Below are 15,900 nucleotides of genomic sequence, written 5' to 3' on the forward strand. Positions count from 1 at the left end.
CTTCGGCTGGATTGGTTGGCAGTCAGTAATGACAGCGACGCCGCAGGAACCAATCACATTCTATCACGCATTGCACCTGCAAAGGTACGATGCATTCACGGGCCTATGGTCGTCTCCCATATCTGATCTAGTGCAAAATATCACATTAAAATTAATAAACATTAAATACATTGTAATAAAAAAATGAATCTATATCTTTATTGCTAATGCTAATAAATGAAAACAAACACAAACCCACTTTTTGATAATGAAAAACTATTAGTATGTGTATATAACAATGCAGATGCAAATGTGTTTTATTCGCAAATATATGGACAACGTAAGTGGAAAATGAAAGGTGAACCAGAAAAGCAACTTGTCTCAGAGTCATTAAACATGTTTTTTTGCATAACTTGTGGCAGTGGCCTGCGGTTACTTTGAGACAAGGAAAGCGTGTGTGCTCTGTGTGTTGACAGAGGTTGATTTTCCATGAAAGAACGCCTCAGCCGCCTGCCACTCTTTTTCCCAATTTTTGTTGTGTGTGGGCCTGTCATGTAAATAAAAGGAGTGTTTAGATCTTTAGCTTCACAAGATTACAGCACAGATTCATTGATTTTTCTGCTCCTTAGGGAAATATGACTTTGAGTGCCCCAATATTTCTATGAATGACTGAGAAAAATGAATTTGAAAAAATCAGTGTGGGGATAGAAACTGCTGGCCCTTCATCAATGCCTATGACCACACAAGGTAGCAAATCCAGCTGTACAAACAAAAAGGTAAATAGAGAAGGGATCAAGGTAAACAACACAAAAGAATTTGTTAGAAATGCTGTTGAAACTGCTTGTTTTCACAAGGTTTAACAGGGATATTAGACACCCAGGTTCTTGACTTTGACAATAACTGATATGCCACATAAAGCATGATGGCTACTTGCAATACACCAATAAAAACGAAAAGAAAGGCCTGAAAAAGTTTTCAGGAGAAGCAATGCTGGATTATAGACAATGGAGTCAATATAAAAAGAAAGCTGGTTTTATCCCATATCTACTGCACAGAAAGAGAGATTTTACATTTTACACTTTTGGACCAGTTTTTTTCTTTTAAAAAAGTCCCTCTACCCAGAAAAGCGAAGTATAAGAAAAGTGGAGTATAAAGGAATGGAAAAGTATTGACTCCTGTTAGGGAGAGCAATATGTTTTACCATTATTGTAGATACACAGAACTAACAAACAGTAACGGGGAAGCATATATGGCTGTGTTAAAGTGGAGGGTTTGGATTTAGCGTAGACTGGAGGCTTGCACAAGAAAAAAATTAATAATAAATAAATTAATAATCACTGGAAGTAGCAGTGGTTTGCTGTATGCTATGTATTTGACCTAATGTGGTTCGGCCTGGGGTTGTAATTTGCAAAAAAGAGCTTTATTTAAGTCATTTACAGACATTGTGGTACCAGCTTTTCCGTTTTTACATATTGTAATCAGCTAGTATAAGTTTTACAAAAGGAATACAGTGTAATGGGCACAGCTTCGACACATATTAGTGTAGTTTTGAAAGTATTGTACTTTATAAGTAGGCTACCATATCATTATTGATAATGACAGCGATTATCAGTAATGATTGTAGCGATTGTAGAGAAGGGATGAATGAACTAAAGTTGTTTGGAAATAGTGACTTTGTAATTCAATGCTTGGAAATGGTTATCAGAACATTTCGTTTGCTCAAGCTGACACTGACACAGATCTGTATTGTATTTTATGTAGACCTAGGTTGCAGTATTGTACTCCAACCAGCTGGAGGCAGTAGAGCACCATAAATAAGTTCACCAACCGAGAGTCAGTGCCACAGAGAGAAACAAGCGTGCGAAGCTGCGCTCAGTCCTCCTTATCGTAGGCTTGAAGACACGCAGTCTGTGTAAGGTGGAAGTAACTTTTATCCTCCAGAGAAGAGTTCTAAACCGCGCAGGGAATACATCTGGTCAAAAGTGTCACGGCAAACGATAAGCATGTCGGCCTCATCGGCGAAAGTCAGTAGGAAGGAGAATTCAAATCATGACGGAGCGGACGAGACCTCTGGTAACGTTAAGGAATGGCGGTTATCCTGTACAACGCCATTTTCATTTGTTTTTCGTCATTTTGTTATTTTCAGTGTAGTCTGCTGAATAGTGTCGAGTTAGAATGATATATGTTTACAAATGAACAGCTAAGTTTGCTTTCATATAAGCACCGAGGTGAAACGTTGTTGTACAGAACTGGTAAAACACGCAATGTATTAGCATGCTAACAATTTAGCCAGCGTGAGAGGTTAGCTAGCCATTAGCTTACATTAGCTACTAGTTCTCATGTAGGAGGCCGGTATTTGCATTGCATAAGCTGCACTAAACGTTATTATTCATGCAGACACTTTGGAAGGTATGTTATTAATGAAACCGCATGCAGCCGCGTGTTTCCTCATACACGTTTGCGGCTGGAACAACACGAGCGATTGTTACTCCACGTTATTAGCAAGTGCAACATTCACTGTATCCCATTTCCCATCAGTCAAGATAGGCCGAGCACTGATAACATTAGCTAGCTGTTGAGTTTAACATAAGCATGCTTTCGAGCTCGGCTTCTGCGTGTGCGTTACTAGCTGAGCAAAATGTAAACAATCGCGTTTTACTCGTTTTGATTACTAAAATTTCGCTGTGAAGTAGCGTTATGAATGGTAGTATGTGTTGAACATGCGTAAAGACGCTTTGATGGACCTCGCAGCATGTTAATGTCTATGTGAAGCAGAGAGCATTTTCCAGCGAGACGTCGTTAAGCCTCCCGTTCAAACCACGCCGCCTTTAGCAGCAACAGGAAGCTCCAGACTGCAGGAGGCAGAGGGTCTGTCTGTTATGGCCCCCCCTCCCTGCCTCCCTCCACCACCCCCACACACGCACTCACTAACACGAACTCCAACCAGACGCACCTCTCGTGGCGGCATCCCACGTTATTTAACACCATGTATGTAGTGCATGACAAATGACCTAGAATCGAGTTCGCGTGGCTATAACATCGAGCTTTTTTTTTTGCTACGTTTAAATTAGGAGAATACTTTTTAAACTGATCAAATCATGGTCGTATGTAGTCAGAAGCAGATGCTGCAAATGTCTTGTATGTGAGACCAGTGACCTAAATAGTCCAATAATCCCAATGCTTCTACTTTCTTATTTTTAATAACATTTTTAATCGCGTAATCATGAAAAGTTAATGTTTGTTAACTTAAGCTGATGGTTGTATGAAGTTGCTCTGGGTTGCGGATGGATGCACGGCTAAAGTTTCAGCAAACTGTCCTTTTATTTTTGGAAGAAGTCGCGGTTATACCCGACGAATAATTTTGTTTACATGTAGCTAATAACAGCTACTTTCAGTCTATATGAATTAACAAGACTTTAACTTCTTTTTGTGTTTTGCTGCCAGGCCCTGTACCCTCAGCTGAGGCAGGATGTTTCAGGCACACTGAATATCAATTTCTAATCATTAAAAAAAATAGATAACTTACATTTCTTTAATCGTTTTAATTAACATTTTAAACAGTATTTGTTACGAGCATTACTTATATTTGTATTTAAAGATTTGTGATGTAGACTGAGGTGGATGTTTGACAGTGTAAAAATGTTTTGACATCCAGCATGTGCAGTGATCTTAATTACATAACTACAAAATGTAACAGTTGTGAAAGTCCTATCATACTTGTTGTAAAAACTGTAATATCCATAAACAAAAATAAAAAAACAATAGGTCCTGCATGACAGCAGATGGACTACTCTGAATTCATGTAACAATACAGCGTGCCACAGAAATGTTTTGGCCTCTTGATATTATATTATAATGACATTCACAATGATTTTATGTATTTTTTTATTATTATTATTTTTAGTTATCTGAAATACTGTACTTAGTTTAACATGTACAGTGTGTCCTGGCCTTTAGGTTGGCTTGTATTTATTGTTGTTCACAGTGTCTTTTTATTGCAAAATTCTCTGTTAATGTTTTCTTTCTTTTTTATTTTCAGAAAAAGAGCAACAGGAAGCAATTGAACACATTGACGAAGTACAGAATGAAATTGACAGGTGAGGTTGTAACTTGTTTGTGAGCAATGAAAGATGGGTGCATGGATAAAGTCTTCTTATTGACATGTTTTTTTTTGTCCTCTTTGTATGCAGACTGAATGAACAGGCAAGTGAAGAAATTTTAAAAGTAGAGCAGAAGTACAACAAATTGCGCCAGCCATTCTTCCAGAAGCGATCAGAACTCATAGCAAAAATCCCCAACTTCTGGGTCACAACATTCGTCAACCATCCACAAGGTAAACTTTTATATTTTTGCTCTGATTATCAGTGGTGCTAATACCCAATATTTACAACTACTTTAGTTTTAATTGTTTGAGTATTTGTCATAAACATACAGAAAATGGTCTGATCAAAAGGTGTCTGCTTGGCCTTTGTGTCCTGTAGTTTCAGCTCTTCTGGGGGAAGAGGACGAGGAAGCACTTCATTACTTGTCAAGGGTGGAGGTCACTGAGTTCGAGGACATCAAGTCTGGATATAGAATAGATTTTGTGAGTAGTTGTCAGGTTCATTTTGTACTTGTACATTCTGAATGCCATACCATGTAGTGATCCAGATGTGACAATGAGGTGTTTCTTTTTTCTGTAGTATTTTGATGAGAATCCATACTTTGAGAACAAAGCCCTCTCCAAAGAGTTTAATGTAAACGAGAGCGGAGATCCTGTTTCCAAATCAACTGAAATCAAATGGAAAGCTGGAAAGGTCAGTTTGCGTTTTCTTTTGTTAATTACTACACTATATCTCACTTTAGTGCTACATTTTCCATTGCACTATACTACTATTATTTCAGCCTCTGTTGTTGACTCAGTATTGGGGTTTCACTTCGCAACCTTCTGTCATATCTTTTTCACCCCAGGACCTGACAAAGCGCACAGGCCAGACGCCAAACAAAGCTGGCAAGAAAAGGCAGCACGAGGAGCCTGAGAGTTTCTTCACCTGGTTCACTGACCACTCAGATGCAGGAGCTGACGAGCTGGGAGAAGTCATCAAGGACGATATCTGGCCTAACCCACTGCAATACTACTTGGTAGGCATACGACCCTCCACCATGTTTTCTTTTTGCCTTAAGAGTGTTTAGACAGAAAACAGCCCTACGATAAAGGAACACCAGGCACTTTGCTGGTGTGAATGTGCTGCTTGTGGTGCTGGTAACATGATAAATGCAATCATTAAAGCAGGTCTATGAGTTTGAGGCCTTAGCAGACAGGATTTTACACCTCTGGAAAATTACCACATTTTATATTTTATAGTGATGATTGTTAGATATTACAGTGAAGTTAAGTTACACCTGAAATGTTGAAAATGTATATTTATTATATTTAATTGACCAGTGCAGGTAGAGCAGGCATGATTGGTTGATTTTAAATCATTTGAAGTTGTTGACGTAAAAACAGTTCCCAAATATTTTGATAATCTATTTATTGTTTCAGTCATTTTTCAAGTAAAAATGTCAAACATCTTCTTTTTCCCAGCTTCTTTCATGTAAAGAGTCTTTGGCTTTTAGGCCGTTGGTTGGACAAAAGATGCAGGGCTCGAGTCTGAAAGCATCATTATTTTAGTGTCAGGGAAATGCTATACTTGGCTGATTACTGGCCCTTCAGACACGCTGTATGAGTGCATTCATTTGAGATAATATAAAATGCTCACATTGTTTTTAACTTGAACACTGTTCAGAAACTTTCACATATCAGAACTCTAAAAGTTTGCTTGGTTGTCTAGGAGATGGCCCAGTTGTTATGTCATATGTATAATGCATTAAGCAAAGAATTTCAAGATACTGGGGCTGATCTTCCTATTGTCCTATTGTTTCCTATCCTATTGTTTGAACACCTGTTCAGTGTGACAGTGTAGTGCCCGACTGGTATTCTCTGTATGTATGTATGATTAGTAAGGTATTTATGTTTGAAGTAATATAAAAACAATGATTCTATTTACATGTGTCCATCAACTGACAAACTGATTTTAAAAACTGTAAAAATGTCCACTCATTACATATCATGATCACAAACAAATCTGAAGAATCAACATAAAATGGTTGATTTAGAGATGAGCATCTGTCTTCTCTGTTGAGGTGATCTGTGATACCGATACTGGTATCATCCTTGTAATCTTGTGTTGGTCTAGCTCTGTTGTGAAGGGTTGAGCCTATTGCTGTACCAATCTTGGAGGTTTCAAAATAACGTGAGGATCAGACTTCTAAACAGCAGTGTTACATTTCAGTACAGGAGAGAATTCAATTGCAATTCAAATACTCTGCGCTAAAATGTCAAGAATTGGACCTGAGATGATCAATAACCATACTAAATATCTATTTAAATTGATTCTCAGCAGAAAAAAAAGTGGCTTAGGGGTTTTGTTCCTACTTCATGTCTCGATGTTCCCAAGGTCCCTGACATGGAGGATGAAGAAGGTGACGGTGATGAGGATGATGATGAAGAAGAGGGTCTGGAAGATATTGATGAGGGTGAAGAAGAGGAAGGTGAAGGCGAAGATGAAGACGAGGATGGAGACGGAGAAGGAGAAGACGGAGAGGTGAGAATCCTGTAAAATCCACACTTGGACTGGCAACTCTGGAGTGTTATAATTGATGACAAACCGAGTGAAGAAATTTCCTGTCCTGTATTAACATGTTTATCAGTAACTCAAACGATGGCTCGCTCAAATGGTCTCCAGTGTAATCATTCTTTTTTTTTTTCTTTCAGGATGATGGAGAGGATGATTAAACATTTGAGCCAACACCTTTTCCCAGTCCTCCCTCTGATCATCCTTCAACCCATGGGAGCAAAACTTTTTTCTTTTTTGTTTTTTTTTGTGGGGGGGGTTTAAAAGAAAAAAAGAGAGCGAGAAAGAAAAATTCTTGTATGTCGTCAGCGTGTCCGTCCTCTTCCTCTGCAGCCACGGCTTGTCCATAATGCCATTTCTAAAGACCAGCTCCATACACAGCAGGTCTATATTGGGTGCGGTGGGGTGGGGTGTCGTTTTCTTGAAGTCTCACCTGTCATTGTTTCTCTACATCTCCCAAAGACATGCAAAAGAATAAAAAAAAAATTTGTAGCATTCTGCACGTCATCCTACGTAGATTTAAAATACGTACAATAGCAATTTGTATGTAAAATATGACAGTTTCTGTTGAAGTTGTGAGTTCAATAAAAATAAGCCATGGTGCAGTGATAAGTTAATCATAGCATCCTTAGCCACTTTTATATATATAAATGTACATTATAATATATCCAGTGGTGGGGGTACTAAGGCTTATTAGAAGTTGCATTTTCCTTTGTGACTTATTGTACTAATGGAACTGATTGAAAGCACCAGCTCGTCCTTTCAACCATTGTAAATGTTTTTGGGATATAAATGTATCTTGGTAAGACAGTCGTTAATTGTACACAGTTTAATGGGGAGGTGTGGTGGGGCAGCGGGGCTTTGACAGCAACTCTGGACGTCTATTCAAGAAATTTTCATTATCTTGTTTTTCAGGCACCCACAACAAAGTTTGAAATGTACATTTTTTATAAAAAAAAAAAAAAAAAATCTAAAAATCTAATTTCGAGCTTGGCTTAACATTTTGAAATGGGAGAGTAAAAGATTTCTGTAGAGTCCTCTGGAGTCTGCAGTGTTTCTCCTGTTCCGCTGGAAACCTGTCACATTAAATTAAGTGTACCAGTTGCTTTGTTACAATAAATAAATGTATACATGATGTTTGGACTAGTTCGATCACATTCGGGCATTACAGCTGTTTGATTAGACCCACACCATGTTTGGTTTTACATGCTTACTACCATTATGCCAGTCTGAAAGTAATGTGAATGTATTTATATACATGACAGATACGACAGAACAGATGGATGCATTTGTAGATAATTGGCGCTACTTTCTTTCTCAGACGACTTAAAATATGGCTTTTGGGTAAACCAAACAGTCCCAGTAGTCCAGGTTGTTGCTAATAGGGTTAGAGTTACAGTCAGACTGGACATGTTGCTCTAGGTTCAGTGGATGCTAATGTTCTGATTATGTTAACGTTTGTTGTATAAAATTTCATGGGTGCCTCTGGCTCTCTAATGTGACCTTTTCAATTGTTACTGTTTATATGCATCCCATTGTTAAATACCCTACACTTTGTTGTCAGTTGGTTTTAAACAAACAGTCTGGGCTGACTCAGGTTTTAAATAAATATTGCACATGTTGATTTTTTTTATATATATATCATTATTTTTGTGTTAATATGCTGTTAGGCCAATTTGGGACCACTTTTGCTCCAGTTTGGCCTCAGCAACAACTGAACAATATGAGAGGGCATACATAAGTGGGTTGCATTAGGCTGAACAACACACCATGACTTGTCTGTTAATAGAAACACGCTGTGCGGGTGAGTATGAATGTGTTGCAAGTAGATAAGCTGCACAAGATAATCGACTTAGGCGACAGTGCATGATAGAGAATATGGAAAAATGACTCAAGTATGTAATGTAGTTTTCTCACCAATAGGTGGCAGGCAATACATGGGCGTAAAGAACGCAAAACAAGATCTCGCTTGGTCTACTTTGGTGTTTAATAAGAGGGATGAAAATATCTCAGCGAAAAATTAATCTGCCCTAAAGTGAGTTTAAAAAATCCAATTGTTTTACTGCATAAAGCCCAGTTAAAACCCAACAGTAATGGGAAGAATAAGCCCAGACTTCACTTGCAGGGTAATCATCAGTGGGACACTTTGTACAGCGAGGTGGGGCTAGTGTTTCCAGTATGATGCCAACAGCCATTACTTATTGCATGTAAACAGCATATCACCCTCGAACAGCTGATTTAATGTGCCTATCAATATGGAGACAGTACCATAGCACTGCTTTGTGATGAGCTATTTAATGAAGAAAACAAAAGGAGCCCACATTCGATACTTGTTTGGTCAGTGTGAGTCTCTGAAAGCGGATGTTTAACACCAAAAGTATGAATTGGCAGCAGTGTGACAAGAAAGGGGACTCCAGTACTCCGGTGGACTTTATTCTTGGCTTTTGTGTCTATGCAGGCCTAACTTGAGGAAATATTAGTTAATAAGCTTTTCACATGTTTGACTTCAGGAAACACGAAGTAGCAAAGAAATGCCTTTACAGGAAGCCCATTTTATTTTTCGAGGATGGAGAAAGAATGGCCGCCCTACTCCACCTCTGATTCGCTAGCATCCATTGCTTTCGTTTGTTGGGTTGGTTAAATTTAGGCATGAGAAGTGATATTTGGTCAGGATTAGTTAAGAACACCCACGTACGCCAATCAGAGGCAGAGTAGGGTGGCTCATTTCTTTGCTATCTTAGGAAAAGAAACATCCCTTAAAGGAAATAGCCTACAGATGCGTACACAATATATTTCACTGTTATTATTGCAGTATACCACAAAGTAAAACATCATGGAAAAAGATAATCATGTGATTGTTAACTTTGCTTGTTGTGTTTAATTCTAATGATAATACATCAACGGGTCCACATCAAAATACTACTGAATGAATAGCTAGTACGTTTATTTTGGAAAACAGCGGAAGTGCCTAAGGACATTTTCTCCGTTACCAAGGTAACGCTAGCTTAATGGCAACAGATGCTAGCTGGTACAGCAGCTAGCTATGTGAAAAGCGTCAAGCTAGCTAGCTACCATTCTGTCAGAAGGCACTTTACGTTAATTACAATAGTTTTACTTACTTATTTAAATTTTCTTTAGCTCGAGTAAACCACCTCTATTAATGTTAGCATGTTTAGTGACGAAACCCTGGACTCAGTGAGTATCCAGTCTCTGTGGAGGAAATCTCAGCAGTCGGTGCAGGAGTCGGTATGTTGTCAACTTTGGCTCCTCAAGTCCTCTGTTGAACCACAGTGTACTTATTGCGAATAGCTGCTAAAACAATTCATGTCTTGCAGAGACAGTATTGAACCTAACATTAAAACAGTTGGCTACATGACACGTGTAACGTTCAGGTGTTGCTCCCAATTGTAATAACCACTGTTGCAGAGAGATCAAACGATATTAAGTGACTTAACACTGCAGAAAACAACAGGGGTGTTGTTGAAAGAACAACTGGTAACTTTATAGCGACGTCAGTGGAATTTTAGATATTGAAGTCAGTAATTCGACTTAATTAATACTCAAAAACAATGTCCCAATTAAATATGTCACCATCTCAACACAAAGCAACAGTATTGCACCTGCTCAAAAGAGTTAAAGCAAGGCGTCTGGACTTGTGAAAATATCTTCACAAGTAAATGTGACCTGGATGACTGAGAACCTCCACAGATAGTATTGCACCTGATAAAGTCTGATTAATTGTGATTACAATTACTGCATAACAGATGTGCATCCCTTAGTAGAAAGGCTTTTATTTGCTGATATTTCAGAAAAGCTGTCAGACCAAAGCGGTGCACAGAGCTGAGGCAGAGGTGCAGACCGTGTTGGCTGCCATCAGCGGTACCCAGACGGAGCCACAGAGCCCAGCCACGGAGCAGCTCTTGCAGCAAAGCCACAGCGAGCCGGAGCCACCTGGCTTGAAGGACTTCCTGCAGAGGGTTGAGGACACGGTCATCAGACAGCTGGTCAGAAATGCCAGGAGTCATGCCTTTGATGGGTTCCAGGTGAACTGGGAAGACCACAGTAATCTGGTAAGCAGGAACAATAAATCAAACAAAAGTGGTGTTTCCTGATTTCTTAGTCAGGTGACATTTTGTAAGCCGGAGGAGAATCTGTTGTATCTGTAGATGTTCCTGATGATGATGGGGTTGATCTACCATCATGGAGAATTCTTTTCTTTTTATGATGTTTATTGCATGTATCTCTCTCTCTCTCTCTCTCTCTCTCTCTCTCTCTCTCTTTCATCCTCTCTGTCGTGTCTACCTCTTCTTCCCCCCCTTCACCCGGCCAACTATCAGCAGGATGGTTCTCCCTTGTGAGCCGGGTCCTGCTCAAGGTTTCTTCCTGTTAAAAGGGAGTTTTTCCTTGCCACTGTCTGCTTGCTCGGGGGTTCAGGCTCAGGGTCTTTGTAAAGCATCTAGGGACAATTTTGATTGTATAAGATGCTATATAAATAAAGTGAAATTGAATTGAAATTTTATGTGACACAGTTCCATGTTTGCAGGTTTCATGCCTCCATTGTTTTCAACATCCCAGCGCTCTAGAGCGAGGTCTTCATGTAACTGCTGTGTCCTGGAGTTGTACAGGCTCAGTTATTGCCTGTGCCTATGGTCGGTATGTAAGTGTTTCACCTGGTGCATGCATGTGTTTTATGGAAACAAACCTACCGTACTAAGGAGGTGCTGAATGTTCTCACCTCTCTTTAGTCTCTTGTTTTTTTAAAATAACTGAAAAGACTAAGAAGAAGGTGTGGTAGAAGCTGCGGCTCAGAGCCCGTGTGAGCGTGTATTTTTGGTGTGCAGGATCGACGGTGGAGACTGGAGCACTGAGAGGTCATATGTTTGTACGTGGAACCTGAACCGTCGAGGCCTGAACCCCAAACAGGCTGATCTGATCATAGATGTTCCCACTGCAGTCACCGCTCTGTGCTGTCACCCCAGCCAGCCGGCCCTCATCGCAGGTATGCTGCCAGTTTGTGCTTTTACTTTCATAACTGATTATTTGCAAGCTTACAAACCTGGTCAACTCAGATACAGATTTTTGCATATGGATGTTAGGTTTCCAAAAGTACTAAAATATATTGTTCTGCTGGTGACCTGAAGGAAAGAGAAGACTTTATTTGTCAGCACTTCACATTACTAGATGTTCTGACGCAGCTGAGACCAGATGTAAACATGCTGTAATCTGAGCCAGGCTCTAGAGGGATACAAAAGAGACTTCATCTGTTTCATGGTGCTATTCCTCTTATTCCATACTTTGCATATAATTTCCCACAGTCGATAGCTAATGCCGAATCCACACAGTGTCAGCAGAATGGTAGGAATTGGAAAAAGTTTCAAACTTTCTTCTTTCATGATTTCAAGGTGGTTTACCCTTTACGCCAGATAAATAACCTTGTGACAAGGATACTTTTCTCCAGTATCATTAGATGCTGTTCCCCAACAGTAGCAGGACCTGTTTAAATATATTTGATCAATAATCAGGTTATATAGGTTCACCGTGTGTGTGTGTGTGTGTGTTGCTCTGTCTGGAATGTTGAAATAGATGGATTGTGGGTCATTATGTCTTGGACGTTATTAAGATGTAAGACTTTCATGAAACGGTTCCTGTCTGGTAAATGCACATCTTTCAAAATCTGTATCTCCAATTGTATCACAGACTTTCTGCTATAAATCTGTAGTCTTTTAGTCCAAGCCGTGATGACCCCCGATGACTACATCAGGGGTTATTTTCTCACCACTGTAAACCAGTGTAAAGCATGTATGTGTGTGCTGCTGTTGCTACAGGTGGTCTGTACAGTGGAGAGGTGGTGGTCTGGGACAGCAGTCGGACACAGGACCCTATGCTGGTTCAAACAGGGATGTCAGCAGACAGTCACAGAGAGCCTGTTTATCGGGTGAGTCCAGCTAATATCTTTGGTTTTCTGATTGAACTGTTCTGTTGAAACGTGATATCTTATTTGGTGCCAGTGGAGAGGTTTGGTTTGCAGCGATGCACTTCATTTTGAGATGCTTTAGGCAGAAAAAAAAATGGAACTTCAGCTTCAGTCCAGTCTGATTATTATCTTGATTTGTTACTGTGGAGTCTCTGCAGTGGAGAAGATGAAGAACATGACTGCAACAATTCAGCTGTCTGTGTGCAGGTTGTCTGGGTGCCCCTGCGTAAAAAAGGAGAATTTGGGGTGCTGAGTGCCTGTTCAGGAGGAAGGGTGCTGATGTGGACGGTGGACTCGGACCAGGACAGGCTTGTCCTGAATGCTGCCTACGCCTTGGTACGACAGCAGGTTCCCCACAGTGGCAGTAGCTTCAAGGTGAGCCTCGGGTGTGAAGTCGATAGAGTATCACAAAAGAAAACATTAGAACACTTAAGTGTATTTGTATGTTACACCCCGAATTGCAAATCCCAAACTTCTCCTGTGTGCTGCAGTTTAGGACAGAGTGAGAAACACGTGCAGTTTTGTGTCACCCATAGGCCCGAGGCAGCAGCACTGTGGGAGTCACCTCCCTGGCTCTGTCTCCCTGGGACTCCGACACCTTCTTGGTGGGCTCTGAGGGCGGCCTACTGCTCAGATGCTCCTTCTCTTCTAAGATGCCAGCTGCAGCGCCCTCTGAAGGCCAGAGCGTAACGCCGAGAGCCCCGGCGGTCTTTTCTTTCAGGCATCGCAGCGGCCCTGTCCACTCCATACACTGCTCCCCCTTCCACAGGTCACCGACCAAACACATGATCATGACTGAAGTGATGAGGAGCTGTTTTACAAGTGACTCATCAGTGACTTTGCTCTGACTTGTCTGCAGGAACTTGTTTGTGACTGCAGGCACAGATGGTCTGGCCCACCTGCACTCCCTGCTGCAGGCCAACCCACTGCTCTCTCTCAGGGTTTCAGACTCCTACGTGTTTCAGGTGCAGTGGTCTCCAACCAGACCGCTGGTATTTGCTGCAGCCACTGGACAAGGTACAACATGAGAACTTAGAATTGTAAAATGATAGATTTCATTAGCTGTTAGGCCATGTTTTCACGCCACATTTGTGGGTTTACATGTCAGATTTAGATCAGGAAGTAGACCAGTTCTTTGATAAAACTGGGGTTGTATCAGCACCTCTCACACAGTAAGTCTCCAGGGTCACTCATCAGTTGATAAACCTTCAGGATGACATCATGGATGATCCTCATCTTTTATAATATGGATGACCACATGTTATTCTGTTACTTCTCATACTGAAATAGAGTACAGCATGTGTGTAGGATTGTGTAAATAATGACGTGAGGATACAATGTATCCTTGTTCACTCTCTTGCCCTGTGCATCTCTCTCACTCTAAGGTGAGGTGCAGATCTTCGACCTGGGTCGCAGGTCCCTGAAGCCAGCAGCCACCATCGAGCAGGGAGCTGCGGGCCAAGCTGCAACTTGCTTGGCCTTCAACTGTCAGAACCCTCACCTCTTGGCAGTGGGAAAGACAGACGGGACGGTCAACGTTTGGCAGCTGAGCACGGATTTGACTGAGCAGAACCCCAGAGAAAGCAGCCAGCTGGAACAGATAGCCAATCAGGTGGCAGGATGAGACATATTCGCCCAAGACAACTTTATATGTCTGATTTATGTGAACTGTGTTGTCAAATATTTCAATCTCAAAGACTTTACAAGACTTTAATTAAATCGAGGAAATAAAATAAAAACAGTAGAGGTTTCCAGTTCTAACCAGTAGCGTTTATTAAAGCACACTGCAGTTGTTAAGGTGTTGTTACAACATTATTGTTACTATTGGGTTCTTAAATTCATTGAAAGCACAAGCTAAAACAGCTAAAACAATCACATTCAAATGCAGACAGGTTCACTATGCTATCATGGGAGGCACAAAGAGTAAAGAGTAGAGTGAGATAAATAGTACGGATAGTTGTTATCAGTGAGTATTCCTAGTTTCACAATCATGCAGTTTCAGCTGTGTGTTTGTGTTGAAGTGTGTGGGGGGGGAAACGCATCCCGATTGGTCACTGGTGGGCAAGGGATCAGTTCACGAAGAGCGAGCGGGTGAATTCGACAAAGTCGAAAGCTGACGGCAGCTCGCGGCCCTTGCTGTCGAGGTAGGGCTTCATATGCGAAAGGCAGTAGTCTGCCTGCTCCTTGGTCAGGTTCTGAAAGGGACAAGGGGACGGTTAGATGAAGACTGGACACTGTGACTGAATCCACAGAATGAGCAGTGAACACATCTGACCTGGTAGAGCTCTTCTTTAGTGACGTAGGGTTTGTTCTCGGTGCTCAGGGCTCGGAAGGCGCTCTCTATCTCCTCACTGGACTTGACGTTCTCTGTCTCGCGGCTGATCATGAAAGCCATGTACTCTTGCAATGACACATTGCCATCCCTGCAAACACAAATTCCTCACAGTCAAACAACTGTTGCAACAGTGAACAATACCACCCCTGCCAAACTATTTTCCTAAATACACGACAGACCTGTTGGGATCCACAGTGTCGAGTATGGCCTCAAACTCAGGATCGGGTTCGCCTTCTTCCACCATGGGCAGGTCGTAGCCAAGCGAGCGTAGACATGACTTGAACTCCTGGTGGTTCAGACGGCCAGACTTCTCCTTGTCGAAGTGCCTGCAAACCAACAAAGGTGTGGATGAGGATGAGACTTTGTCAGAGCAGACAAAGAAACATGTCACAATGACGTCAGGTCAAAGCCACTCACTTGAACATCATGCTGAATTCCTTCAGAGCCTCCTCTGTCACTCCAGTAGTGTTCCTGAAAGCAAAGAGGAGGAACGTAAGCACAAAGCAGCATCAACAGATTACTCATCTTCAAAAGTTTCACAGCCTTCCATTGTTTTGTATGTCTTGTTTGCCAAGAGTGGTCCATACGCGTGTTTAAATCCAGATTAATTTGGCGACATGTTGCCGTCTACCTGGCCTGTATCTGTTGCTCCAGGTTGTGTTGCATCCTCATTCCCAGTTGGTCCAGCTGATCCCACTGCTGTGCCAGGCCCACTGTGCTGTGCTCTGTATACTTGTTGTCTAAGATCAATGCTTCCTCCATAGCTGCACCCAGGTCCTCAATCTTCTTCAGCTGGCTGCGCATAGCCCGGATCTCCTGGTGCTTACGCTACACACACACACACACACACACACACACACACACACACACACACACACACTCTTCATCAACAAAACCTGACACATTGTGTCCACCTTATACCCCAGTTCACGATACAGCTAACAAGCTTGCTCTTT

At 41.3% G+C, this 15,900-nt stretch overlaps 3 protein-coding genes across 7 annotated transcripts in view; 2 read left to right on the plus strand and 1 right to left on the minus strand.

The window, feature by feature from the left end:
- Positions 1-1,809: 1,809 nt before the first annotated feature.
- LOC124051841 (protein SET-like) lies at positions 1,810-7,770 on the plus strand. The gene is made up of 8 exons (XM_046375573.1): positions 1,810-2,052; positions 4,019-4,076; positions 4,170-4,312; positions 4,461-4,564; positions 4,662-4,775; positions 4,930-5,100; positions 6,459-6,605; positions 6,776-7,770. Exons 1-8 carry the CDS (start codon positions 1,983-1,985, stop codon positions 6,794-6,796), a joined length of 828 nt encoding a protein of 275 aa, XP_046231529.1. The 5' UTR covers positions 1,810-1,982; the 3' UTR covers positions 6,797-7,770.
- Positions 7,771-9,302: 1,532 nt separating this feature from the next.
- Positions 9,303-14,370, plus strand: dync2i2 (dynein 2 intermediate chain 2). 2 transcript variants are annotated; one of them, XM_046375572.1, is made up of 9 exons: positions 9,303-9,830; positions 10,445-10,705; positions 11,179-11,288; positions 11,477-11,634; positions 12,461-12,570; positions 12,817-12,984; positions 13,146-13,378; positions 13,469-13,626; positions 13,995-14,370. In XM_046375572.1, exons 1-9 carry the CDS (start codon positions 9,804-9,806, stop codon positions 14,231-14,233), a joined length of 1,464 nt encoding a protein of 487 aa, XP_046231528.1. In that variant the 5' UTR covers positions 9,303-9,803; the 3' UTR covers positions 14,234-14,370. The 2 variants fall into 2 exon arrangements, with proteins under 2 accessions (XP_046231528.1, XP_046231526.1); XM_046375570.1 differs by having other exon boundaries at positions 9,312-9,881.
- sptan1 (spectrin alpha, non-erythrocytic 1) overlaps positions 14,358-15,900 on the minus strand; it is a 35,730-nt gene continuing 34,187 nt past the window's right edge. For all 4 annotated transcript variants that reach the window (XM_046375568.1, XM_046375566.1, XM_046375567.1 and 1 more), the window contains 5 exons: positions 15,576-15,772; positions 15,362-15,415; positions 15,124-15,270; positions 14,885-15,032; positions 14,358-14,804 (listed from right to left, as the gene is read on the minus strand). In XM_046375568.1, coding sequence (XP_046231524.1) covers positions 14,679-14,804; positions 14,885-15,032; positions 15,124-15,270; positions 15,362-15,415; positions 15,576-15,772 — 672 coding nt within the window. In that variant the 3' untranslated portion in view covers positions 14,358-14,678. The remainder of the gene's footprint in view (positions 14,805-14,884; positions 15,033-15,123; positions 15,271-15,361; positions 15,416-15,575; positions 15,773-15,900) is intronic.

Source organism: Scatophagus argus, chromosome 20 (assembly GCF_020382885.2).
Source record: "Scatophagus argus isolate fScaArg1 chromosome 20, fScaArg1.pri, whole genome shotgun sequence".
Lineage (NCBI taxonomy): Eukaryota > Metazoa > Chordata > Actinopteri > Scatophagidae > Scatophagus > Scatophagus argus.

Excerpts from the sequence above, each read along its gene's own strand:
- LOC124051841 (XM_046375573.1), top strand. The coding sequence starts at position 1,983 with ATGTCGGCCTCATCGGCGAAAGTCAGTAGGAAGGAGAATTCAAATCAT. Across the intron at positions 2,053-4,018 it reads CGGAGCGGACGAGACCTCTG|AAAAAGAGCAACAGGAAGCA; the intron begins GTAACGTTAAGG and ends TTTTATTTTCAG. Across the intron at positions 4,313-4,460 it reads ATTCGTCAACCATCCACAAG|TTTCAGCTCTTCTGGGGGAA; the intron begins GTAAACTTTTAT and ends TGTGTCCTGTAG.
- dync2i2 (XM_046375570.1), top strand. The coding sequence starts at position 9,804 with ATGTTTAGTGACGAAACCCTGGACTCAGTGAGTATCCAGTCTCTGTGG. Across the intron at positions 12,571-12,816 it reads ACAGAGAGCCTGTTTATCGG|GTTGTCTGGGTGCCCCTGCG; the intron begins GTGAGTCCAGCT and ends GTCTGTGTGCAG. Across the intron at positions 12,985-13,145 it reads ACAGTGGCAGTAGCTTCAAG|GCCCGAGGCAGCAGCACTGT; the intron begins GTGAGCCTCGGG and ends TGTCACCCATAG.